General features: G+C 39.3%; 2 protein-coding genes across 2 annotated transcripts; one reads left to right on the top strand and one right to left on the bottom strand.

Annotated features, from left to right (window-relative positions):
- Positions 1 to 1,219: 1,219 nt before the first annotated feature.
- Positions 1,220 to 18,941, bottom strand: LOC104450865 (exocyst complex component SEC5A). Its single transcript, XM_039315427.1, is given in 22 exon segments — positions 1,220 to 1,621; positions 1,624 to 1,762; positions 2,281 to 2,496; positions 3,278 to 3,427; positions 3,659 to 3,715; positions 3,815 to 3,892; positions 4,171 to 4,264; positions 4,724 to 4,949; positions 5,042 to 5,157; positions 7,237 to 7,447; positions 7,516 to 7,642; positions 9,631 to 9,759; positions 10,988 to 11,176; positions 11,269 to 11,406; positions 11,758 to 11,832; positions 13,451 to 13,555; positions 14,606 to 14,764; positions 14,862 to 14,989; positions 15,145 to 15,339; positions 17,457 to 17,551; positions 17,909 to 18,060; positions 18,316 to 18,941. Coding segments are annotated over 22 exon segments (3,336 nt in total). The 5' UTR covers positions 18,793 to 18,941; the 3' UTR covers positions 1,220 to 1,541.
- Positions 18,942 to 19,629: 688 nt separating this feature from the next.
- LOC104450864 (ubiquitin carboxyl-terminal hydrolase MINDY-3) lies at positions 19,630 to 27,011 on the top strand. The gene is made up of 7 exons (XM_010065571.3): positions 19,630 to 20,439; positions 21,809 to 21,887; positions 23,319 to 23,470; positions 24,474 to 24,597; positions 24,736 to 24,921; positions 25,575 to 25,646; positions 25,799 to 27,011. The coding sequence occupies exons 1-7, from the start codon at positions 19,967 to 19,969 to the stop codon at positions 26,612 to 26,614; spliced, it is 1,902 nt and encodes a 633-aa protein (XP_010063873.2). The 5' UTR covers positions 19,630 to 19,966; the 3' UTR covers positions 26,615 to 27,011.
- Positions 27,012 to 27,494: the final 483 nt, after the last annotated feature.

Genomic DNA, 27,494 nt, shown 5'->3' with positions numbered 1-27,494 from the left:
CTCAGGCGCCCGATCTCGCTATCATAACATAAGACCATACATAAGGCAAGCACAAGGCAAATAAAAGAATGGCTTCAAACGTTTGACTCGCAATGGCGTCTTCATCCCTTTAGTCATTGGTTGGATCGTGTTATTTGTACGCCGTCCTTCGACTCAGCAGAATATTAATTTGATAGAACAGATGGAAAAGTCCCTTCCAACGCCCAACCCTACTCCCCTTCCTCCATTGGGCACTCACATAAAACTGGTGGAGTCGATATCTAGCGTAGCCTCCACAGAAAGGTTGTACGGTTGATTCTTTTTAGCACATGACCTACTAACAGGCATCGGGAATCCGCACGAGAGCCCTATGGTTCCCTCGGTGTTATTTGTGTCTCCTAACTTGTGAGGAAAATAAGGAAAAGGAGGCAAGGAAGAACTGAATCCTTTGCGAATGGTGCGCAGGCAGAGAAAGTCAATTTCCATATTGCACACATTATTGAGTGCGGTTATCTAACTCGTTCCATGGCGAAAGTGTGCATGACATCAGTGAATACATATGCAAATTGATGATTCTATGAATAGAGACTCGCATGATATTCATATGGATAGGAAATCATGTGATGTCAGCTTTCTACTTTAGCATAGATTAATAAACTCCGAAGCTAGTCTTACAAATTTGTCTTTGTGGGGAAAGAATATAGGCACCCGTTGGAAGGTGAATGATCAGATTATTTTTCTTGCAAAATTATCAATTAGTCTTTTGAATAATGAAAAGGTTGGGATTTTTCCTTTCGTGAGATTGCTTTTCAGCTTGGAGGGGCTAATAGATGTCCAAGTATGAAGAGCCTGGGTAGTTGAACTTGTCGATATGACCTTTCCCTTGGGTGGGTTCATCACTTGGGATTGCATAACGCAGCCTATGCAAATTGCTCACGGGCCAAACTTGCCATTGCAGCGCCTGGGGTTACAAAATCATGGAACGAGCCGAAGCTTTTCCTTTGAGCCGACTTTGAGGGCGCTGTCAATTGGAAGTGCCAATCGGAAAATATTCTAAAGAATTAGTGGAGAAACGTCTAAACAAGCATCGAGAAAGGAGGCGGAGCTGTAAGTAAATTACGTCATCCACAACCTGACAAGGATTAGTGAAATTGATGACGAGCCATCTCAGCGGAGAGCTTCTAACTAAGGCATACCGATGAGAGGGAACCTAAGGTTGAGAATCGAGCACAACATCGCATTACAAAACAAACAATGAGGACAACCATTCCAAAGACTATTGAGAACATCTCAACTTCTTTACAAGCTATGACGGGCCAGCCGGGAAAAGGAAACCGGAAATGTACAAGCTATGAGTTCAAGTTAGATATAAACAGCAAAACAGAAACTTGGCAGGAAACAAGTAAAACAAATCGATCAGAACAGAGTCGGCATCTGGTGATGGGGAAAGGCTGCTTATGAAAGAATAAGGTATCTGCCAACCATATATAGACATGGAAAAAGATACAAATTACAACGAAGTCTCAGCCCCCCAGAAAAAAATTGGGGTAGCTGTCATGAACTTATCTACGCCTCTGTCGTGAGTAACTTGGCGATCCAACCACAGCTGCGCCTCGGTAGTTTCTGCTGGGAGAATTCACTGACCCCTGAAGGGAGTGTATGCAGTTCTGGCTGGTTCTGGCACCAAATCCAATGCAGTCGACTCAAGAAAGCATGCCGTGTTAATCCGAGTCCTCTCTAGCTCTGCTTGTAGAAACTCAGAGCTATATTGCTGTGCAAGGGCCTGTAGAATTAAAAAAGCACGGAGAGGAAGCTTTTATGCACCAAACTTTTTCAAAACCCAGAAAATCAGAAGATGAAGAGACCGAGAAGGAAAGTGAAACAGAAGCAGAATTGCACCACCTATCATTGATTCTGTAAACCAAACCATGAAATATTAAGACAGATGATGACTCTCTACCTCTATAACAAATTTTCAGCCCACTACTTTTGTTTAACATCCACTTCACATGACCTTCATGCATAGACAGGCTTTAAAGGTAAAGTGACAAATATCAGATGTTAATCAGAGCTTAATGCGATCTTCTAGGAAAAACCCAAAAATTCACTTGCCGATGGATTTTCAAATTTCCCCATGAGAAAAAGGCTCACATAAATAGCTCCATGGAACTTTGGCCAAAAAAGTAGAGATTAGCTGCATCAAACATGATAGTACCCCAAAAATAAATAAATAAATAAAATAAAATTTGCAACCTCGCCCTCCGAGGGGATAAACATAAAAAGACCAAGATTATCCCTTACGATTAAATCATCTGGTGATACACCCATCCCCTGCTGCCTTTCATCTGCAAGCGCATCTTCACTTCCACGAGTTGGGCGCCGGTGGTGGCCTGGATTCTCAGCAGCCTCCGACACGCTCTCAGTGGCTTTCTCCAACAGCACGCCTTGTAAAGATTTGAGGGACTCCCTTGCATCAGCCGTAAAATATGGATTCAACACGAACTCAAAATATTCAAGCTGCAGTAGACATGTAAGATAGGTTGGTTCAGCAAATCGAGTGATTTCCCCATCATCCCTAAAACTGACGATGTATAAGAAGTATATGACAAAAAATGCCACACCATGCAGAAAAATGAAGAGACAAAGAAATAATGAGATGGAAACCCCAAAGAGAGAGAGAGAGATGATGATGATGGCAGCAGCAACAGTGATGGTGGCAGGCCGTGGCATGAAGTAAGTGGTAGGGCGGATGTATACGAAATGTAAGATACTGGACAATGAGAGAGCAAACCAGAGAGAGAACGACAAACAAATGTAAGAAGAGTTAAAAATCATGAAACAAATTTACATATTGGTAATGGATCACTATTGTTGTAGGTTGCTGCACAAATATACTGCAAACTGGTTTGCAGCGTAACATAATCCACCAGGACTAAACAAGTGGTAGCAAAAGCGGATATGTTAGGTATAAGGGCCACACGCAAAAGCAAGTAATAGGAAAACAAACAAGTTTTGGAACATAAGCTCCATATTTTGTTATCCTTTTACTCCAATTCTCCTCCGACCTAACTATTTGGATGCAACCGCATTAGCACATCCATGGGGTGACTGTTAGCAACAATCTGTTACAGAGAACAGTGTTTCATCTGCCTTAGAACTATTTTCAATGAAACAAACAACAAAAACTGATGCATCGTCACAAAACTTCATGTCTTGACTTTACCAATACAATTCGAAGAAACAGCCAGCAAGCCTAAAGTGCAAAAATTGCATCAGTCAGTTCCAAAATAAATCATACCTCGAGCATGAGCTGGCAGAAACCATTTGCATCAAGTGATCTGAGTTCTTTGCCTTTGTTCTCACTAAAGAGACTAAGAAAAGTATCGACCAAACCTTCCACAAGAACACCTAGGATCTTTTCCAACAGAGGCTTAGCCCCCGCATAAACCTGTTGTAACAAATACAATAAGAAAAGCTTTACTGAAGCAACTATAGATAACCAAGTACCAGATACGACAAGATGAGATTGCCACTCCATATGACTTCCTAGGCCATAGAGATCACATCTTATGAACCACAAAAGTAGAAGAGATCAGAGAGTGTAACACTAGCCATGAAAAGGAGTAGGTGGGAACAAGGAGGGGTAAAATTATACAATAATAAGAGAGGCAGAACATACCTCAGCATGAACAGCTACAAGAGTGTGCATTAACTCCACAGCTGCATCCCGCACACCCTACAAAGTAACAACCAATTTTAAGATGGATCTTGACAAGAAGTTTAGCATATAAAAATGTTAAGAAAATGGCTGTCCTATATTAGTTCAAAACCTCACTTTGACTGCAGGTGCTGATCCCCAGTGAACACCAGAATCCAACAAATAGCTCACAGCAGCTTCTCTAATTAAATTTGCCTGCAGAGACACCAAAATTCTCAGTAACTGATCAATAAACACTTCTATGGTAGGCGACATGCCAAGAAAAAGTATTACATGATTCATGATGTTATGTTTGATTTGCACATCGCCTCACTTCCATTAAGTCACAATATCACATTTACAAAGTCCCATTGGGGATGAACATTGACATTAAAAAAAGTTCCTACAACCAAGTAAGACGAAGAAATACGCACATAAAACCCATTCGCAAGAATGGATCCAAAGATTCACCATGGATGAATGTGAAGCAATACCTTCGCAAATGTATACTGCTCAAGAATTTTCTCTTCAAGCCCGGAGAAAGAAATTACCAAATCTTGTATATCACTGTCCCCTTCGTCCTTTACGCTGAATGAAGACTAGATAAGTATTTTCCATAGCATAAATAATTCAAAATATATAAAAAGGCAAGAGAAGTTCTATTAAAAACCAAGAAAAGCAAGAAAAGAACATTGCTTTGTGCATTGACTAATTTATTACCAGGATATTATTCTCCATCTAAGGAAATGCAGAGAAGCCTCACTCAAAAGTAGAAGGATATGAAGTGCCAATGAAAAACTTACCCCATAAACCATCTTTTCTCACAAGTAAAATATAATCCAATGTGCCAGATTATTGATGTGTACCTTTTGCAATTAATCAATAGGCTGATTTCAAACATAATAGCACTTAAGATGTGAGCTGATCTGGGTGATTAAGCACATATATAAAATTGTTTCCGGTTTTACACTGAACTTACTGCCATAGGCAATTTAGGATAACCTATCAGACAATAATGTTTTATATTTCAATATGCAAAAGACATACGTAGATTGAAGCCAGATTTGTCTGTATTTGTTGTTCAACTCGTAAGAAAGCTCATCCTTGCAATATCCAATATTACTGAGGACAATTAATAACCGCTGATGTGCACTTCCAGGGAGATCAGTCGAGCTATTTTCTTCCAGTTCATTTGAGTAGCCATTTTGCAAGTAGGGACTCTCTTTGCCTGATTTGTTCTGTGCTAGCTCAACACCAATGCGCTCTAGATGACCTGGTTGATGCATGCAAATAAATCACAATTACCAACAAGGATGCTTGTAAATTTTTGAAGTATGAAAAGTGAGCAATGACCATTCACCATACCAGCAAAATCAAGAAAACAGTTCAGAAATGCAAGTCTAACAGATTCTAGAATTTCTTGGAGCTGTACAAGCATATCTTCTGACTTTGCTGCCTCACTCTTCACAGACTGAATCATCCTGAAAAGGAAAGCCATAAACACAATTTAAAGCATATTTTAGAGCACATGTGGAATCATTTAAATAATTGCAAGAAAATGACACATGCTTTTGTCTGCTTGTTACCGATCAGTTTATCATGGGTGCATGAAAGCAAAAGATTTGCCCCACACACAGACATAATACTTTATTTAAACTACTTTTCAAGCGATCCTCAGTGAAACAGGTGAATGTGAATGTGTACTTTTCCTGTATGACAGTTTCCGGAAACGCATTCTAAGGGTGTATTGGCAGTTTCATCTTATTTCATCCCTACTATAGGAGGGAGTCAAATGGGAAGACCCATTTAGTCAAGACAGCATCTCAGATGATACCACATTTGTAATCCTTCTTCTTTGGGACAGAAGAAGGGGACTAAACGGCATGACAACAATTACTGCGGGTGGCCTGCACTATGAATGTAGATATTTCCTTTTTTTTTTAAAAGGCAGAAATGCCAACATAATTCACCGAACTTTTGAAATCAGGTACTCAGATGAGAGGGAACAAAAAAGTCATGAATGCCAATAAAAAGGAAAAGAGAAAAAGATGAATCCTTCACTTCCCTTGATTGCTTGCTTGACATGGAGTATAATTATCCCCCCCCCCCCCCCCAACCCCCAAAAAAAAAAAAAAAACACCCCAACCTCAAATGTCTTAATTTTTTCTTTTTTTGGTAAAGAACAAATGTCATAATTTCAGTTTAACTAGAACACATAATTGAGAGGATGGACAGAAAATGACCATTTGGAAGTTCTTTTATCAAAAGGGGATGCTTCTACATTGGAAAAAAAAAGAACAAAAAACTGTATAGTCTTCCCAAAATTGTCCTATTTCCCCCATCCTTCTCCACCAGATTACGTAATTTGCAAGGAATTTCCTCTGGAGAAGTTGTGCAGATGGATATTCTGGCATCACAACGGGGATTTCGTATGCTCCCCCTTAGACTCACTTTGCTTTGGAGGTCAGTTGAGGAAAAGCAAAGCATAAAATGACTTTGGATGGGAAAGTTTTGGTCGAGCCTCTAGAAAAATAATAGAAAAGTAAAGACGTGCAGGCTGAAGATGTTAATTTCTCTCTCTAGGATTTGTTTCCTATTGCTGTCGAAAGCAAGAAATGGTAGCTGATGTTTCAAAATGGAACATGATGTGGACTCAATATTTTAAATCACTGAAGACTGGTAAAAGGAAAGCTCAAAAGTTTCTATCAATACTTTGTTCGCATTAAAGGTAGAAATGTCAGTAAAGTTTGAGTTTGGATAAAAACACCTAGAGTAGCTTCTAAATGAAACTTAAAAGGAATTGAGGCTCATTCTAGACCTATTCAACTAGTCCAAAAGCAGATTTGGAGGCCAGTTCCCCTTTTATATTCTGGGGACAGCTGCGAGAAACCAGATTCTCATCAATAAAATGTTAGGAAGGAAAAAATATTACAATCCTATTGTTAACGCATGTCTAAGCAAGATGGTGAATAAATTCATCTCCTCCAGCGTGACCTTGTAACCAACTACATCAATCAGCATAGCCATAAAAATAATGGTCTCATTATGCCCAACATAGCTAAAAGACACTGCAAAGCCAGGTGCTGATTAAAACACTTCAACAGTAAAGATTTGGAAAGAACAAACCTACAATGTATCGTGTGGAAGATATAAATGGAGATGAACAGAATCTCTGTCATTATCAATCTAAAAAAGCTACTATTCCGTCAGTTTGTCTATGTTTCCGTCCAAGTCATGTTATTCCTCCCAACTGATGTTCCTAGTTCTGCCAATAAACTTCTCTTTCCTCATAACTGATGTTCCCAGTTCAGCCAATAAACTTCTCTCTCTTTAGCACGTTCTGGATAGAGCATAATAAAGTTCTCCCCTCAAGAGAATTCTTTTCCTTTCATCAAATGAAAATGAAAAATGACACCTCAAACAGACACACATAAACTTCCATCAAAATCAAAGGAAGGCAATCAAGAGTCCCACAAACCAAGGGCTAATCGGAGTAGGACAGTACTGAGCTGCTTATGTATAAGCCAAAGCATTGACATGAAGTGCAATAGATTACTTACATGTTTATCTGATCCATTGCTGAACTCACAATGGCACGGAATGCCAAAGGCAAGAAGGAGATCGTGTATGGAGATTTGTTTCTTTCAAGTATAGACACCGGAACCCAAGTTTCTTCCTTAGATGCCTCTTCTGTCATTGACCGCATCCATGAGCATAGCCTTATTATGTAAATCTTCGTGATCTCAGAATGCAATGCACGAAGAGCTGAAACTGCAAAGAAGCAAAGATTATCAAGTAATTGGAGACGTCAACAGAATGAAGCTTCAGGAGGTAAATACCAGCACTAGGAGGAGCTGATTCTTTAACTTCAAAACTTCGGCATGCTTTAGATATTTCATTTATAGCATCACTCATGTACGGCCGGAGAATGTTCGACTCTCCAAGCTCCCGGAAGGTGTTATGTACCTGGACAGACAATGAATGCTCAATTCCATTGAAAAAAGCACAATGAGATAGCAGTTCAACCTAAATGTACATTAAAGTTCTGGTAAGTATATTACAAAGCAAAAAGAGCAGAAGCCTAGAAGCAGATCTCGCTATTCCTTTCGTAAAATCTGAGAGTTGGTACCATTAGAAGATTGATATAAGGAACATGATCAGGCAACAGAACAATTTTTTTCCCTGACAGGTCCCACCACTAAAATAAATAAATAAATAATAACATTTTTTTTTTTTTTAATAAAGGGATTCGTACACTTTTTTACTATAGTCATAAACCATTGAGGCCCCATTTGGTTAGCAACAATGAGATGAGCAGAATAGATTGAAAGAAATAGGAATGAAATTGAGTAATTGAAATGGTAAGTAATGTCTGAATCACCATGTTTGACATAAAGTCAGAATCAGATAGCAAACTATAAATGGTATGATATTCTGTTTGTCACTTGCCATACAGTTTATGTAGATTAATATACTTACCAAATCAAAATATGCTTCTGATAAAGTTGTCAAATCCAAATCATATTACTAGTCTTTCTGCAAACTTTCCTTTTTATGACTTCACAACTCAATTATTCCCAACCCTAACCCACATTCCTCCATGTGATTGAAAAGATGGTAACAGAGCCCTTTTTATTCCCAAATTTCACCTGCCATTCCCTTTAATTACAGGTGACCAAACAATTTAGGAGAAAGATCCCATTTCCTCAAGTCCAGTCTATGTAATCAACCAGGGCCTTAAGGCTTCAACTTCCTCCCACTGGTACTCTCAGCATGACCGAATGTCCACATGCATCTTCATATATCAATTAGATTGTTAAATTAAATGCTATCCAGTATAGAAGTGGACTTGCTCTTATGCCCTCCTCCCCACAAACCGGTGATGCTGTCATCATTGGAAGTCACAGATCATTCAAGCCATAAATTGAAATGAACCTGATCTAATCTACCAGCCTCATCCCAAAGGACTCCTTTAGGATCTTATGTTATCATCGGAATTATTGTCGACTGAACTAACTTGTCACATCTTTTTGGTGATATGATTCTTTAATCGAAAGATGGCCAGCAATGCCAATATCAGAGAGTTTACAAAATGATGCTTTCATAGCAAAAATTACTGTCAAGATTTCATTCAAGCAGAAGCTTGTATTCCCAATCAAAAGTATATAATTCCTCAATAGAAAGTTATTTATCTCAAGTCTTGCATTAATGGGAATCCACAATGAAAGTAAAGATGCCACATAGGCTCACCACCAATATCAGACCAGCTCTTAACATTAAGCCGCACAAGCCTAAAAGACTAGAATAGAATCACGGTGTTCTAAATAATTTTCTTCTTTTTTAGCTGTAAGTTCATTATCACCAATGCAAGTCAATATGGAGGGAACAATCCTTGCTCAATAATATTTTATCGCATGCAAGAAAACATTTCATGCTTAATAAGCTGCCACTAGGTAAACAGTAAGCACGATGTAAGTAATCATTTTTTTTAGTAGACTCAAATATCAATACAACCCTGAGAAAGAAAATAACTTTTAACTAAACATAAAATACGTAGATTCTGATGAACAAGAAAGTTTGTACCAGAATTGATTGTTCATAAGAACTTTATAGAGTATGTACATCCATGTGTTTAGCTGCACATCAACTTACATGAAGTAATCAACTTCAAACAATTATAAGAACAAGACCACAACCTCCAATATACGTAAAGCAATATAGGACCTAAAGCAGCCAAAAATTCGCTGAACCATTCCTCTAATTTAGAAAGTTGTGTGGAATATTTTATTTAATCAAATATTGAGTTCAAAGTGTCCGCTAAAGATCAGCTTCATCCAAAACGTAATATTCATTGCAATACAGAACATTCTCGGAACAGGGGATAGAATGCTGATGTCTGTCCAAAATGTCCAGGAACTTGCCAAAAATTCACTATCAAAATGCAAAAGAAATACCTTTGCTTCATAGGCTGATAAGGTCTGCCGTATCATGCCAGCAACTTCCTCAAGAGAATGGCTTGAGTACTTTTCCTCGGGTTTATTTCCAGTGCTGTTTATGTTTGAATCAGCGGAAACTTGGGAAGACTGGGACATTAAGACCATAATAAAGTCAGTTCTCAAGTCCATTCAAACAGAGAAATTACAAAGTGTCTTTTCTAAATTGCCAACAAGTACACAAGGATGCTGACGCACATGCCCATGTCACATGGATGAGCACATGCACTGACGTGTGCATGGATGCACCAGACCCATGCCTACTTTTACACCTGCAGAGTCAATTCCACCCCCACCAAACCACCACCCACCCACAGACACAAACAGAGGGATAGAGCATAAGGGGAACATATAATAACTCCTAAGCAAAATTCACTTCCTCTTTTGGTGGCAAAGCACAACTACTGAGAAATAATCACAATAAGGTCTTAGAGGAATCAGCTGGTTGTGGACTCCCTAAAATAAGGGTTACGTAACAAGGAACTGAGAGTTCTAAACTAACCCTGAAGCTGATGCAAGAATGTTCAAAATGACACTCGACACAAACAAGCTTTCAATCCAACAGCCCATCCAATGCAAACATCAGCAATGAGCAAACCAGGAAACAATGTAATTATGGCCAGAAATTGCCATAGCGATAGTATCCTTATCTCATTAAATAATCTAATTGTGCTTTGCCATGAAACCGTAAATAATCATAAACAGCAAAGGGGAAGATCAACCTGTGGTTGACCCAAGCAGGTGGGAGACATTCAACCTGAAAATGACCCAATCTGATAAAACTTCAAATAATTTGAAGTAGCTCGCTAAAGGGCTCTTCTTTCTTACTCAGGAGTGGATTCCCCTTCACCTAAGCACACTGCTATCCACAACTAGCAATATACTTGCCAGATTTTACAAATTTTGAAGTAGTTCTATCAGATAAATGTTACACTGTTGAAGTATATTTAATAGTGTTAGTCATCAGCTAGTAAAAAAGTTATTAAGCAAGGTAGTAAGTTTTATGTTTCACTCTCTCTACATAGAGCATCTTATGTACTCTTATATTTGATAATCACTTTAGTCGTCTTTCTCTGACCTTCTCTCTTGCAATCCTTAAATCTTGACATATACAAATATAAATAAATCCTGAAACTCACTAGCTACACACTGTCATCCCACTTAATGCAACAGCTCTATACTGGTATGATTCCTCTTCTGAGAGAATACGTAGAGGACATAATGCTGAAATTGAACGCCAAACTGCTAAATTGAGAATGTCGCAAAGTATTGACCCGAATCACATATAGAATCTCAACTGAAGATTAGAAAGGAATACCTTTGCAAATTTCCCGCTGAAAACAGAAAGAGCTACTTTCCAGAATGCTGGTACATGATAGACAATAACAGAAGTCAACCTATGGATATATTTTCCTCTGAGAGCATCAACTTCTTCGCCTGCCATGTCTAGTGACTCTGCATCTACCAACATGTTGATATTGCCAGGATTGGGACTATTGTCATCTGACTGTAAGAAGAAATCATCATTAGCAACATAAATGATCTCCCTCTGCCACTTCAACATGATGATTAGTCTAGTACTTCAGATTGTGAGCTTACGGGCTCATTTGGATTTTGCTGAATGTGCCTCCATCTTGCATCAGAAACAGCCCTTTCATGCAGCTCGTTTTGCAAATTCTCCCTCCTTGCTTCATGGTCTAAGGAGCACTTCTCTAGCAAACCCCGAATTCTTTGATTCTGGAAAAGTCAGAAATAGTGCTGTTGAGGGGGAAGAGTTCACTTTTCTAGAGATATGGAAGGATAAATCTAATCAGAAAGTGCCCAATTGTTGATTCCCTCTTATTCATGCTCTTTATTTATTGTTTTGTTTTGGCTACATAAGGGGATTGGAAAGTTTCATCAGCCCTGTTGATAAATGGCTAGCAGAGACCCTTAAGGATGGGCAGAAAAAGAATCTCCAGAGTTCATAACCTCGGCAAGTCAAGCTGAATTATCGTCTTTGAGTTCACAAGAAAATCATTAATAGATAATGCTTACAATTTCCATAAAAGGAAAATCACATTCTGAGAAGGACATAAATCTACAAACCTGGATATTCAAATGATGCCATACAGGGTCAGATTCCGGTTCCAGCTCTAGCAACAACCTTACTGTGTTTTCAAGCTACAAAAAACATTACAAGCCATCAGCCAAGAGCAAACCAATCAAAAGACCAACACCTTAAAGAACAAAGTGATTTGCATAACGCAGCAAAAGACAAGCTTAAAAAGTTCCAAAAGTATCAGCTGATGATTGCTACTATCAAAGTCTTTTCTATTCCTAAAGGCAAAAGACATGGTAGGAAAAATTTAATTGCCTTTTTCTTGTCCAATCAAAACATGTGGATAAAAGCCACAGCAAGTACTTTAAAACAGCAATATGTGATTTCTTATTTAATTTAATTTAGTAACAAAATGAAAATCGATAATCTGTATAAGTAGGTGATGTATTCACGTGACCACACCACATGGCGTGACCACAAGAGCACATTACCCATTAACTTCTCCAGAATCAGTACTCTTTCTTACACATAAATTATTCAATGCTCATATAGATACTACTCAATTATTCTTGTTGTGTAACTTTAAATCTTCGAATTCACTGTGTTTGGGATAGAAAAATGACATGCATTTAAAATTAAATAAATACAATAAAACAAAATAATATCTGAGTTATTTTTGGTTTATTCAGTAATAAATATTATTTGAAAACTGAGTAAACAAGCATGTCATCCTCCATGACAAAAAAACAAAAAAAAATCAGGCTTGGAACAAAAAACAAATGAAATTGATTAATTGTTTCTATGACTGAAACAAACATAGTGATTCCAAAATTATGCCCCAACAATTAACGCGGCCTTCATATTGATATTATTTATATGAAGTGGATCATTTAATTAATGAAAAACTTAGAACAACGTTCATTTATGTAGATAACTTCAAGCTGAAAATTTGAAAACAATAATTTCAACCTGTTCATCACACTAGTCTTATAGTAGTTTCCCTAACGAAGGCACATGTTCATATGACACAAGGGATGGGAGGACACAACCCTCTATGACCTCTGGGAAAATCCCATCTGAGCTTAAACAAGGAGCAATTGAAATAGCTTAAATATTCCCACAGCTGAGAGAACCATCAGCCAAACTTGGCCTTGCAACTGTATGTTCCCAGATCCATAATCACTTCACACCCATGATCTCTACATAGTAGAAATTACAATGATAAGCCAACTGAACTAAGCTCACTACCAGACAAGCTGGCTAGACTACACGTCATATTTTTGGCTATTCTACCATATTTAAGCCAAAATTGTCATTCCCTAGCAAGGTGAATGACACTATGAAGGATTTTTTTCTTTTCAGGCAGCGGTTAAATGATCCTGGTACCTAACGAACATATAGAGGCATCATTGAGCATGTTTTTTGACTATGTTTTTTTTTTCTGATTGGTATGTCATTTGACTATGTTGATACCAAAATAAGACAGCCTTGTTTCAGAGGAAGTCCTTTATACCGACCAACATTTTTTTCTACCAATCACAGTAATCTGAGAAGAGCTGCATTTCTCTATTTTCTAACTATGACTACAAAGAAACAACCTTTTTTTACTTTCCAGTACATATCAGTTGCAAGGAAATGCAGAAGCCAAGTATGCATGTTATTTACCATCCTCACTTGAGTTTACAGCTTCTTACTTGGGAAAAATAGAATTAAAGATAAAACGACAGAAGAGGAACTTACATTTGCTAAATCAATGTGAGGGTCTTCCATAGATTTGTACAGTGTACCTTTGAACTCCTGCATCACTTTTTCAACCTCTTCAAGTACACGTTTTAGTATTCCCACCTGTAGGCATTGAAGATGAGATATGGTTTTATTAAAGAAAGGAAGTCATTCAAGACCACAAAAGAACAAGTCAAATAGGCTAAAGCTGCATATCTTTGGTTTGTAGCCAATTTATTTGTTATAGAACCACATTATGATATTGTCCTGTTTATACATTATATGACCTTAAATGGACTGGTAACAAGACGCAGCCAAAATGGATGGAGACAACATCCTGTCACTAAATCGGGCTCTACCAAGACTTTGATGCAGGGGACTCTTTTCATTTCCCTTAAGGGGGAAAAAGACAACCCACAGAAGTCACTTTTTAATGAAAAAGCAGCTTGCAAGAGCACTTCCAAGTTTAATTATATTGTGAGGGCAGAAGGAGGATTTTTTTTTGGGGGGGGATGGAGATCTTGGTCAAAGTTGCACCACAAGTAAACAAACAAGATATTTATGCACTTCAAACTTTTGTTAAGTATACCACAAAGTACTTTATTATTTATCCCAACTACCATTTTCTCCTTATTAAAGGAACAAGGACATTTTTATAAGGGAGAAACTAAAATCGTTCTCAAGAGTTCCTCACTCAACCATTACAAAAATAAAGTTGTCTCTCTCATTTTCAGATACAGCAAACTCATACTTTTGTTCTTTTAGATTTTCTCATGATGACTGCCTGGTGTACCCTCTTTTCTTTAGACACCCAGTTTGATGCCCCGAAAAATGCCGATACTCCAGATTGATTTTATATCCACCTAGGAGGCCACCCTACAGGGAGAAAAACTTATACATAGGGGAGATGTCCATCTGCTACAACAACAATTCTAAAGTGCAAAACTTCTCAGTCAGCAGAGCTGAGGCTATGGTAATAATGTTCCATTGCTTCCTTAATCTTTCATGAGAACCATTCTCCAAAGAATGTCACAACACTGGTGCAGCTAAATGATAAAGAAGAGATCCACACAGATTTCATCCTAGTTGCAGAACTTGCATTTTACTAAAAGACCACCCAACTAGAGAGTGGATCAGTCCCGGCAATATAACAAGGCTCCATAAAAATCTTACATGAGATGGTAGAGCAATTGACTTCGCCTTCTTGTATTCCCTAACTGCCAAGTCGTACTCTCCCTTACTGATGCTTCCACGAATTGTACTAGGCAAGTTGAACAGAGTTCGAAATCTTTGAAGCATTCCTTGGACAGAACGAATTTTCTCAGCTTGAGCCTATATTTAAATTCAACAAGTCATTGATCACTTATAGTACCTCTCGCAATGAAGGGTATGTATGCAGAAAGCATGAGCAGCAATTGTTGCTACTGACCTGTCTCTCAAAGAGAGGCTCGAAAGCGCGACTAGCCAATGAGCTTACATCTTGAATAGTATTAAATAGGTGAGCAGTCCCTGTGCCTTCAGGGTCTTCTTCAATCCGTTTTAGTTTCGACTCAATGTCTAACAAAATTAACATTTAACTCATCAAATCAAATAAACTGACGAAATTGGCAGGCATAATTACTTAAACAAGTAATATAATCCCCACTGCAGCAAAAATAGTAGCTTGAAAGAATCAGAGATAGGCCCTCAGATTGGGCAGGATCACCGCATACCATCAATTGTGGTTTTGCATGAGACAAAGCAATCAAAGTTTTCTTTAACCAATTGCTTTCTCTGTTGAGTCCTTCCTCTAAGATCAGTTTTCAGAGCAAGAGCACCACCCTCTAAGTCTGCTGCACTTGTATCTTGGTGTATCCGGGATAAGAAAATCTTAGCATCAAAATTTTCCGAGAAGTACATCAGCTTCTCTGCAAGGGGTTGGTGTCAATTATGGCCACTAAATTAAGATCCAAAAAACAGCTCCAAAGAACCAGTATTGCTCACACTTAAAAGAAGCAATCGATGAAGATTCCAAAACAAAAATAAGATGCAAGAAATAGAAAAATAGCCAATGACAAGTCAATAAGGTAAGCAATGACAAGTCAATCAGGTAAAGCAATTACTGAATCCACAAAATATTTACACATGCAGTCTCACCTGTGCAATGACTAGTCGATCAGGTAAAGCAATAAAGCATTGTAAGCTTGACAAGCGGATTTACCATAAACACCAAACTCTCTACTAAACTAGGATCCTAATGATGTGACTTTCCCTTTTTAGCAATGGCCTTTTTGCTTCTACTGGGAGCAAATCATGAAAAATATAATATATGTTGAGGGGCTCAAGAATATGAGCACGAGTCTTGCAACGAGGCTCGTTGAGTAGTATCCATGCAAGCTCATATTCATGCTTCAAGAGATACTTTTACATAACATGGACAAAAGCATGCTTCACCAAGCCACTTCTGACTTTTATAAGACTTCTAATTCTGCTGGACATCTATGCGAAATGCCCAGCGGGAGACAAACACAGACGACATGATGGAAGTATTGGACAAGACCTACGAAAGAAGCTCAAAGCACGCTCAAATTATTGCTCAAATTGCTGTTGTTCTGTTGAGGCCATATGATAACAACTTTCAAATAAACTGAAGAATTAATAATGTTGGAAATAAGGTCTTCCTAGAACCATGGTTTACCCTGCTAACTGGTTCCTTTTTCTTCTGGCCAGAAGCTAAACAAGGTTAACTATAGGGATCCTCTTCCGTCATTCCACTTGTTAATGTATCAAATTAGTAGTGAATCCAACATCTTGGAATCTTTTGTTGTACTCTCCTTTCAAGTCGTTTTAGGTTTTCCCCGATCCCTTTTTAACATGCATCTCCACCGTAGAACCACATGCTCCCAATGGATCATTTAAAAGTAGCAATCGCACATGTTCAAACTACCCCAACTGACCATTTCTTTTCTCAAATAAATTAATAATAGGTTTACTTATCCAAGCTCTTACTTAACGTCTCTCAGTTCATCTCAATTTGGCAAAAGAGAAGTAATAACAGGAGATATGCCCATTTGGAATTAGATAAGAGAAAATCTACACCTGAAAGAATTCACAGCAAATAACAGTTTCACATGCAGAGTTCTATGCATAACACCTGGCTATACATTTATAAACTGACAAAAGAAGCACATTTTGTCTAATTATGTTTTTCTTTCCAGAAGAAGCTAGGCTGTTAGTCATTCTTTGGCTAAGATGCCAGTGAATGAATAGTTCTGGGATATAGCTGTCCTGAGTGATTGGAAATACATGGACAACAGCAAAAAGAAACCATTAAGTTTTTACCAGGGTCAAAGAACCATCCCCTTCGCTCCACAGATCTCTTCTAGTTAGTGCAACATTAGTAGAACGGTTTCAGAGATTTAGAAGTAAAATATCACCTTATTTAACAGTTGGTAGAGTGAAATATTAGACCAGTAGAGAATATTTTCAGCAAATAGATTGGAGAGAAGAGTTCATTCGAGTGTCCAATGTTCAAAATTCAAAACCATCCATCCTAAGGAAAGCTCCACATGAAAGCATAATGCCATTTGTTACCTTATGCTGAGTAAATGTGCTTGAATTAACTATACCAGTCACTTCATATGACAGGATCATTTAACAACGATGAAAATGCAACCATAAGGTCCACAACTTTGCTAATATTTTAGTTTAACAGAAGTTTTAGAGATTTCTATACTTTTTTCACAATTTTCTGAGATCTGTTATGCAACATGCATTTTACACCCAAAACGAGGGACGTCAGGTTGTCAAATCTAGGAAAAAATGTGCTAGAGCATTAATGAAGAAAAACTGTCAATGAAAGACTTCTTAGTAAAGTAGTTCTGCAGAGAGTAAGCTAGCGCTTGCATACAATAAGGAACACTATTGGGTCAATCGTCAGCTGTTTGCAGGACAATGTATATGAATGTAGGAAGGGGACAACATCCAAAGAGGGCATCCACTAGCAGATAGTCATACTAAAATGTGATTGAAGATAAAAAAGTACCACGAAGGATGTTATCCACATTATCTTTGCCAATCTTTGACGGAGAACTTTCTGATGATTCTGTAATTAACCGTAACGATTTGTTGTCTATTATCCTGTCAGGAAAAATGTGCAAAAGGCAAAAGCAATCAAAGGACTAGATCACAAAACTCTATACTATGGGATAATCAATATCTACATAGCTTCATCATTCTTAATGAAACTGTAAATGGGTACAGGTAAAAATAGGAACACACAGGTTCAAATCGCCTTTAAATGTGATCCAAACAGAATTTGCTCACTCCAAAACAGAAGCAGAGCTCTGATGGTGTCTTACAAACAACAACTCGCTTAACATGAGAAAACAATGAAAACTAAGCAGCAGGGAAAAAGGCCAGAATAAAGCGAGCACAATGCCGCTCACCTCAGGGCCCTAGAACAATTGCACGCAGAGAGAGAGAGCAGAAAATTACCCCAAACCAAGGGGGTCAACACATTCCATGCCACGAGGGAAAGACTGCAAAGTGTTCAGCCCCTTAATACCCACTACCGATGCTTTCTTTTCCAGTTTTTGTGCTACAGGTGCTGCCCTTGTTTCCCGCATATCACGAACCCTTCGAGCAAGCTGTCGGAAAAGAGCAACTTTCAACTGAAGACCGAATCACCATTTCTATAATTCTGAGAACCTTGGCAGTTAGGGACAAGAATTTAACCCAAAACAATCATTTTGTAGCAAAAAATCACACGTGACTTCGTTCTCTTTACAGAACAAGAAACAGAAGATAACAAGACATCGACATAACATTCAGTTTAATAGCTTCTGCTATCATTCAGAATCGCTGCAAGGCCGGATAATTAAGGTTTACCATCTCGAACTCACCTCGTCTTCGTCCACGCGCTTCCAGCAATCAGGTTCTTCGCCATCCCACGCTCTGTCGTCGTCCCTACCGGTCCTAGAACCACCACTCGCGCCACCTCTGGGCCTCGACCCCGCGCGATCCTTAGCAGAATCCTCGTCCCCGCTCGATATACTCAGCATCTCAACCTCCGAATCGTCGTCGTCGTCGACCACCCTCCTATTCCCACTGCTGCCGCCCTTGCCCTTGCCGCCGCCGCCGACCCCGACCTGCCGCTGCGCGCCGCCGTTGTAGCTCGCCCTCGCGGGGGCGGCGGCGCGGCGGCGGCGGCGGGGGCGTGGCTCCTCTGCTGGTGGGGCGCGGGGGCGGCTGGACGTAATTCGCGACCGGCCGGCGGGGGTGGGGCCGGGCTTCTTGTAGCTGAGATCGCGCTCCGCCTGCTCCTTGAGGGCGATCTGGAGGAGCTCGTCCTCGTCGAGGTCGTCGCTGTCGCTCGACATTCCGGCGGCGGCTGCGGCGGCAATCGGAGGCGCGGCGAGGAGATCTTCGCTCGCTTCGGGTTGAACGGGTCGGGAGGAGATCCGTCGAGCGAATCGAGTTCGACGGGGAAGAAGGAAGAAGCGGAGAGGAAGGGGGACAGGAAAATGGTGGAATAAAATAAATAAGAAAAAGAAGAAAAGTAAAAGGTGGAGAGCGAGAGAGAGAAAAAAACTATTGTAGACGAAAATTGAAAAATGCATTATTTGCATTTTCCTTTTTGGCCAGAATAATAGGATTTGAATGCCCTTTCAATATTTATAAGAGGTTTTATATCAGCATTAGACACTGGTTCAATCTAATTCTATAAAAGGCATTAAATCTGCATTTTCCTTTTATGTGACCTTCCACAAAAATGAGAAAAATTAATGATTACAATACGAATCTTTTTTTGTCATCGATAAACCTTATTACATGCAAACGGAGACATGAAAGAGGCGTCTCTCTTGCTCGTGAATCGGTCCATGCAACTTTGATCTTAATTTCGCCAAAAAACCTATTCTGAAATTACTTTTTATAACTATATTGTTAAAATTAATTTCTTGTGGTTCTATTGATTTTTAATGTCCAAGAAATCTATCCTTTTTGAAACCCGACATATTTTAATTGTTATTTTATTGCTTAAAAATGACATTGATTATTGATTTCGCGGATCAATATTTTCATTTCTATTCATTAAAAAAAAAAAATTAGTCACTATGTTTCAAAATAAGTAATAATAATTATAGACTTCTTTTCACAGCTACCGTTTGCCTCGGGCGAAACGACGGCGTTTTTTCCTCCAGCGGCTGGCACCGAGAGAGAGAGAGAGAGAAATGAAAGAACAGGGAGATTCCTTTCTTCCCCGACGATCCTGTCGCTGAAAGGTTTTAAATCGGAGCGGATTCCGAGTCCTCGATCGGAAGCTTTCGATCCCCACCCCCTTCACCTCTTTGATTCCGCCGCCGATCTCCGCGTCGATCTACGGCAAGGCCAGCGGCCGATCCGACGGCGGAGCCACGGATGGAGTAGCGGGAGCCCCCGTGGGGGGAAAACCCTAATCCGGCCTTACTCGCTCTTTCTCGAGACTTCCTTTCCTCCTCTTTTTGTCCCGCGCCGGGGCGGGGGGCGGGCGTGCGTGAGTGCGTTCGTTCGGAGATGGCGGATCAGGAGGAGGAGGACCTGAAGATGGCGCTGCGCCTCAGCATGCAGCCCTCGCCGCCGGAGCCCAAGCGGAGCAAGCCGAGGGATGCCGCCGCCGGGGGCGGCGCTGCGGCGGCGGCGGCGGTGGCGGCGTCCTCGTCGTCGTCGCCGGAGGACGGGCGCCGGATGCAGAGGGAGCTCATGGCTGCTGCGGCCGAGAAGAGGATGCTGGCCTCCAGGGGCGCCGGGGGGGCGCCGTTGCCTGCTCCATCTCCGTCGCCTGCTCAGTCTCAGTCGCCGGCGCCGTTGTTGGCACCGAATAATGAGAAGTCTAAGCCTCTCCCGCAAAGGGAGGGGGGAGCCGGAGTGGATGATGGGCGAACTGGGAGAGGGCTGTCGAGTGAAGAAGCATGTCAGTTGTTCTCTATGGTTTTCGGAAGCGATGTTTCGAAAGGAATTCTCGCGCAATGGAGTAATCAAGGGATAAGGTATGGCATGCGGGCAACTGAAATGTGTTAAATTGCTTTTTTCTGATTGTTCTGTGCTATATATACCATAGTTAAGCCCAGGAACCCGTAACAAAATTCTCGCGATTCAATGTAATTAGGCATTGTGCTGGTTCTATGAATACAAATCTATGAATTGAACCAGTTGAATTGTTCAAATTCTCAAAATGGTTATGTAACTGAGTTGGAATTGGTATTATTTATTGGGATTCCTTTGTCAATTTTTGCATATATGTTTTGGCATTTGGTTCATGAGCTGAGTATGGAGTAAGCTTATGATTAAACAGAGTGACTAAATGGTTGTTTAGATTTTGGAAGTTTAATATATATGCATTTCTTGTGGTTTCTTTGGAGCCATGGTTAATGTTTGTCATTTGCTCACTCTTCCTTTGAGGTCGATAAGGCAACATAAAGTTCACTCGTATAGTTTTATGATGTCTTTAGAAGTAAGAAAGGCGTTATAGCGATTGCACTGGAAGTGAATTTAGAAAGTGATATGCCCTGAGTTGGTGCACATGCATCATTTGCTTTGAAGAAGATCCTCATGTTGATTATGCCTTGTCAAATCTGTGGTTAAAGAAATAGAGGCAATGTGCTTTTAAAGATTCCTTTTGGACCCATTGCAGATAATTGAAAATTGTTTTTCTTCTGCTTTTATTTGCATGTCTTTTTTTTCATTCAGCAATAAAATAAAAAGAATGTCGCTAGTTGGTTTGTGAACTAAATGTCGGGTATATGGGTGAAAACTAGATACTCTTTTAAAGGCTGGATGTCAATTGCATCTCTTTGTTTTTGCTGCTGCCATGCTGCAGTTAGTTTGTGAGTTACCTGCTCTATTTATGCTTCATGTGATGTCAAGGGGATAAAAAGTAGAGTGAGGTTGTTTTGGTATGTACCTGGAAGAAAGAGAGGAATCATAGTGGTAAATGGATGTTTGAATGCATCCATTGTTGACTCCAGTTAGCAATCCATGTTGATGTGCCTGATCACCTGCTTTTAAAAAACTTGTTTTACAATTCCTTCTATCTAATTTGGAGTGAAGGGAGACATCTAGTGGAAACGAGAATCAACTTGTAAATGTCAGGGCCTCTTCTTTTGTTGATTATGCCTGAGCAATCAAGTGATGTACTAGATGCATGGTGATCCTAGTGAAATTGACTGCTCTCATTTGTGCGGAGTCTCATTGGTCTCCATGTTCTTTTCACCTTTTGTATAGAGTAGTTTTTTTTCATTGATTTTCCTGTCTGCTCACTACATTTGCATCATCTATGCTGCTTGTAAAACTTGTGATGTTGATTTATTTTAAAGATCTTATATTCCTAGCATTTATACCATCAAACCCTCACTTCAGGTTCAGCCCTGATCCAGAAACATCTATGGGCTTAGTGCAGCATGAAGGTGGGCCCTGCGGTGTCTTAGCAGCTGTACAAGTAATGCCTTGTTTTCTCAACATAGCACATTGCTATTTTAAGATGTATATTGTGTTTGTTACATTTAGGTTTTATAATTTTCACACACAGATCATGGAGATACAAGGTTGTTGGTTTTTGAACCAGTTTTGCTGATAAGTTCTTGGCAAGTACGCCTTTCAGAATCTTCTGTGTTTTTGACTCCTAGAAATCTGAAGCATGTCTATGTGGATCCGAAGGGTCCAATTCCCTTAAAAAAACATCAACTTTAGGTCAGGTCCTAATTATGGCTTGAACTTCCTTTTTATCTCATTAAAAAGCATCAACTTTAGGTCTCAATTCTGATCTGAACTTTTTATAGCACATAAAAGAGCACCAATTTTTAGGTCTAATACTAATTCTAGCTTGAAATTTTTTTGTCACATGGAAAACCACCAATTTTTAGTCAATACCCAATTCTGGCCTCCACAAGTTCCATCCAATAATGCCCTTAAAAATCCGACAAATCATTTATCTCTCGTCTTACACGTGGAAGGATACGTCCAGTCTTTAACGGGATCATTAGATGGAAACTTGAAGGGTAAGATTTGGATATTGACTGAAAGTTTGTCATTTTTTTAGACAAAAAATAGATTTGGATATTGATTGAAGTTTGTGTTTTTTATCAGCCAAAAAAAAAAAAGGGTTTGGGCTAGAATCGGAACCCAACCTAAAGTAGGGGCTTTGTTGTGAGAAAAAAAAAAAAAAAATTGGCCCAGAATTGAGGCCTAATCTAAAATTGGTGCTTTTTAACGGAATTGAGCCTGATCATAAGAGTCTCCTTAGACATCTTCTTACTCCAACATTCTAGATAAGGCAACCACTGGATGACATACGCTGTCTGAACGCAGCGAAAATATAGGTCCAGATCCTGATGGCTTTGTTTATGGTTTTTTCTTGAATATTAGGACATCATCAAAGAGTATGTCTCGAATTTATATAGGAAGAGGGTAAATATCTTGAATGCAGCTTTCATCACTATGATCTATTGGAAGGCAGGCACTACAGATTATTGCTGAGTTTGCAATGCAGCAAACAAATGACAATATGAAGACAACAAAAATAACCAATCATTTTGTCAGTGAATGCATTCACTACATGTTAACCTTACAATTTGGCAGTTCGAGAAAAGAAGTTATAATCTATCCGGCATCCATCATTATATTCTTTTAGTCGTAATATTTTATTGATTGTTGGTTTGGTGGTGAATAAATTCAATGGGGTTGATACCGGCGATGTGTTGTTGCATGGTGGATGCATTTTGTGATCACTTATTTGAGATGGTATCTGCGACAGGGTTATGGCTATGTTGACATTCTAGTGCCCATCTATTTGGTTTTATTGTCTGCTTTTAGGATCATGTTGTATTCTTTTACTAATGTTATTTACAATAATAAAAGTTTGCTTGTGTAGGCTTTTGTTCTCAAGTATCTTCTTTTCTTTCCGGACGATTTCCGTAAAGGTGCATCGACTATTTCACCATTCCATGGTACAAAAGCATCATCTCGAAGACAATTTCAAGATTCAGATAATTTTGCCTCACTTACAGACAATGAAAAATTAAGGTAATTAATCTATAGGGAGTGATTGTTTTCTTGGTTGTTGCCTTCCTTTTGGTTTGTTTCTGTCTATACTTGTTGCCTAATGTTAGTGAATGATTCTGTTCACTGTAATTACTTCCTCATTTTTTTTAGTTGGGTTGAGTATGTCTTCCGCATCAGCAATCATTTTTAGTTTTTTTGGTTGATTTTTCTCTACATATGGTTGAATATAACTATTTTCATTGTTCTTTACCCAAGGAGAGAGAATGGTTATATCATTATTCTTTTAGTTCTGTAAGCTATTGGCAGTCTCTTTCAATTACTGCTCTCTTGTTGCTTGTATTTTCGATTATATTGATTGGCATGTGTAGAGAATGCCAAAAATTTTGAAAAGTTGGAAAAGTATGGGGAATGCAATGGAATGGTTCTGCTCCCAAACCATAACCTGGACATGTGATGATGGTAAACTAATGTTGTTGATTAACATGTGATAAAAGTAAACCCCGAACATATATTTATTACATAAATGATTTTGCTATTTACTTGGTCAATTTCTCATTTGCATTGATAGGGTAAAGACAGGTTTTGGGCATTGATGATGAATAACTTATAAGGTACCACTTGGAGACTTCCTCTTGCCTAGGTTTACTAGTCATTATGATCTATTGGATTTGGACCGATGCCCTTCAGCACTAGAAAATTTCCAAATATATTCTGACAAGGACTGATTTTGAGTCGTTGCAAACCAAATACTTGTAATTGGTTTACCCCAATTTTGCAAAACCCGTTTTACTATACGAATTATCTAGTAGAAATGATGCAGCTACTTTAAATATTTTTTTGAGCCTTAAGATGGTTACATGCAGTATGTTGTTGGTCGGAAGGTTGTTTGTCTTACAGGTTGGTTGTTGTTTTCTCTGCTTAATCTGTTTCCATTGGCTGTGCTACTTTGATATGCAAGTTGCAATATTCATTAATTGAGCTAACTAGCAATATCTTTTCTTTTTTTTTTTAATATCAATGACAGGGCATTGATAAGAAGTATGAGTGAGATTTTATTTCACTGTGGAAGTAATGAAAGGGCAGTTATTGCCACTCTAAGTGTTACTGGTAAAGAACTTGAGGGGGCTGCAGATGGTTCAAAGGATGAGGTAGGCAATAGGTTGGTGTTTTATGTACTTTAAAGGCAGTAATACATAGGTTCTGACTATTTTCTGACCATTTCACTTGCTTTCAGAAGTTCCTTTTCAAACTGATTAAACTAATTACCATTATTTTTTGTTGCTTAGAGTATTATCAAAGCTCTGGAGGGACTTTCGATAGAATCAGCTTCTGATTTGCAGAGTATTCTAAGAGTTGAGATTTATAGTGTGCAAGCTACTGTTTTTCAGAGGCTTGAAGCAACACTTCCTGTTTTTCAAAGTCGAATGGGGGCACTGCTATTTCTTATCTCTGCGTTACTTTCTCGGGGACTGGTATGATACCGTTCGCCTTTCTAGTCATCCAGCAAGCTTGTCAAATACTAGTTTACAAATATTCATGTCTACTTCCTTACCAAAAAAAAAATATTCATGTTTACTTCCATTTACTTTGTTTGCTGTCCAAATCTTAGTTTTTTTTCTAGAGATAAAATATTTAACAGTTTATCTTTAGAAGTTAAAACACATTTCTGATACAGCCAATGTTCCATTTTTATTGACCATGTTAATAGAATGTATTGCAAAGTCATGGTATCTTGCCTTCAACGTGAAACCCTTTTTCCACGATCCAGGAGGAGCAGCTCTATTTCCTATTCTTTTGGCTGCCTAAGTTCTATGATTCCTCTCAATATTAGTACAATACTGCTTGTGTCATCATCCTGCCATTCATCAGAATGATTTTTCTTTTTTATTAATTATTCTTTATTTGCCCAAAAGTCAGAATTCAGAAAGTGATCAAACATTTACATAAGTCAAAACTTTAAAATCATGCCATCTTGCTAGGCCACAGAAAGGATGCTGGGATAATAACTGACGATCTAAAAAATAAGAAATTTGATCCACTGGAAAAACTAATGTGTGAGGAAATGTAGTTGATGATGATGATCAAACAGAGGAAATAATGGTGTTGAGGCATTCTGTAATCGCAGGATGCTGTTCAAGCTGACAGAGACGATCCCAGTCTTCCTCTGGTAACTGCACCATTTGGCCATGCGTCGCAGGTAACTATCATTGCATCAAAAATTTATTGTTTGGGCAGTTCAAGAGTTACGATGCTTCTGAGAAATACCTTGTATCTTATTTACTGTGCAAATGGTATATAGTGAAGATGTGGAGAAAATTTTGATGCAAATTTACGATTGTCTTGGGACAGGAAATTGTGAACCTGCTCCTCTGTGGGCAGGCTGTGCCCAACGTTTTTGATGGGAGGATGGATCTAGGTGGTGGTATGTTCCTAAAGGGCGTATCAACATGCGTGGAAGTTGGGTTTCTGACTCTGTTAGAATCACTTAACTTTTGCAAGGTTGGGCAGCATTTGAAGTGCCCAAACTGGCCTATATGGGTTGTTGGAAGTGAGTCCCATTACACAGTCCTATTTGCTCTTGATACAGTTGTTCAGGAAGAGAATGAACTAGAAGAAAGGGAATCGCAGATTCGGAGGGCTTTTGATGCACAAGATCAAAGTGGAGGGGGTGGTTTTATTGGTGTGGAAGGATTCCATCAAGTATTAAGGGAAACTGACATCAGGCTTACTTCTGAAAAAGTTGATCAACTTTGCAGCTCGGGCTTTATTGTGTGGAGTGAATTTTGGCAGGCCATATTAGATCTAGACAGCAGTATGGGAGGTCTAAAGGACTCCTCAGGATTGATGGGCAAAAAGGTGTTTGATCTTTACCATTTCAATGGAATTGCAAAGTCAGATTTGAATGGCCAAGCAAACTCAGGAAATGAGGCTCCAGTTCAAAGGCCTAGACTTACTAAATTGAGAGTTTCTGTCCCGCCACGATGGACCCCTGAAGAATTCATGGCAGCAGCGCCCTCTAGCTCAGGTGGGGATCAGTCAAACGCAAAGGATGCTGAAGTGGCTAAACAAGAGCCTCCTCAGCATGCACCCCTTGTGGACTGCATACGCACTCGGTGGCCTCGTGCTGTTTGTAACTGGGTTGGGGATCCTCCCAGTATCGTGTGAAGGTCAATTAAGCATTCAATTTGGCTTGACATGGCTCGTGTGCTTCATAGGAACTAAAAAGCGGTGGGATGGCATTTGAAATGCGTGTAAGATTGTGCCGACGCAGTGATTGACAAGCGGAGGGTAATCGTTTGGGCATGTTAAAATCGGGACGTTTAATACTTTCTTTTTTGGTCTCAAGTATATCCATTCCCTTCCTTTACTGTGTGTACTGATGTATCTCTCTAATTCCGATTGTTTCTTATCAAAGGGAAAGCCAGGACATATTGATTCTTATGGGACGAATCTCTATGTACCATTAATTTTTATGTAGCTTGGTGGATAACTAGCCAATTTTTCGGCCTCTTGGGGAACTGTTAATAAGGAACATTAGATCTAGTCTGCCGGATTGTTTTTACGTTTATCATTTGTTGACTCTGGGAGGCTGGTCTCCTGTGGTACCAGCGAAATTTGCGTGGTCTTAGGAACTTTCTTGGGTCAAAGCTGCTTTTTTGGAATTCGTCGATTCAGGCTATTCGACACATGCTGAATCGGCAATTCAACTCTCGTTCTGAATCACATGACATGTGTTCGCTATATCGTATTTTCCAGGACGCCTACTTGTCCCCAATTTCAAAAAGATAATGGAAAACGCGCGTCGTGATCTTGGACTTGTTTACCCAAAAAAACGGGAGGACGGGAGAAACGAAACCTAAAGAGACAAAGGACAAGGTGAGGGGACCCTAATCTCAATATTCCCAGCCACGTGCATGAACTTTCCATATGAACTTTTCCGCGAGAGTACGCCCTTTCTCTTGGTTTTTTCTTGATGAAACCCTTGACAAGGGCGATCACGGGTATTCAGATTTGACTCCACAGCCATGCCTAGATGGACCACCAA

This window comes from Eucalyptus grandis, chromosome 6 (assembly GCF_016545825.1).
Source record: "Eucalyptus grandis isolate ANBG69807.140 chromosome 6, ASM1654582v1, whole genome shotgun sequence".
In the NCBI taxonomy this organism is placed as follows: domain Eukaryota; kingdom Viridiplantae; phylum Streptophyta; class Magnoliopsida; order Myrtales; family Myrtaceae; genus Eucalyptus; species Eucalyptus grandis.
The sequence above is the reverse complement of the archived record's forward strand: the minus strand, read 5'-3'. Positions and strand labels throughout refer to the sequence as shown.

Excerpts from the sequence above, each read along its gene's own strand:
- LOC104450864 (XM_010065571.3), top strand. The coding sequence starts at position 19,967 with ATGGCGGATCAGGAGGAGGAGGACCTGAAGATGGCGCTGCGCCTCAGC. Across the intron at positions 20,440-21,808 it reads TGGAGTAATCAAGGGATAAG|GTTCAGCCCTGATCCAGAAA; the intron begins GTATGGCATGCG and ends CCCTCACTTCAG. Across the intron at positions 24,922-25,574 it reads CGTTACTTTCTCGGGGACTG|GATGCTGTTCAAGCTGACAG; the intron begins GTATGATACCGT and ends CTGTAATCGCAG.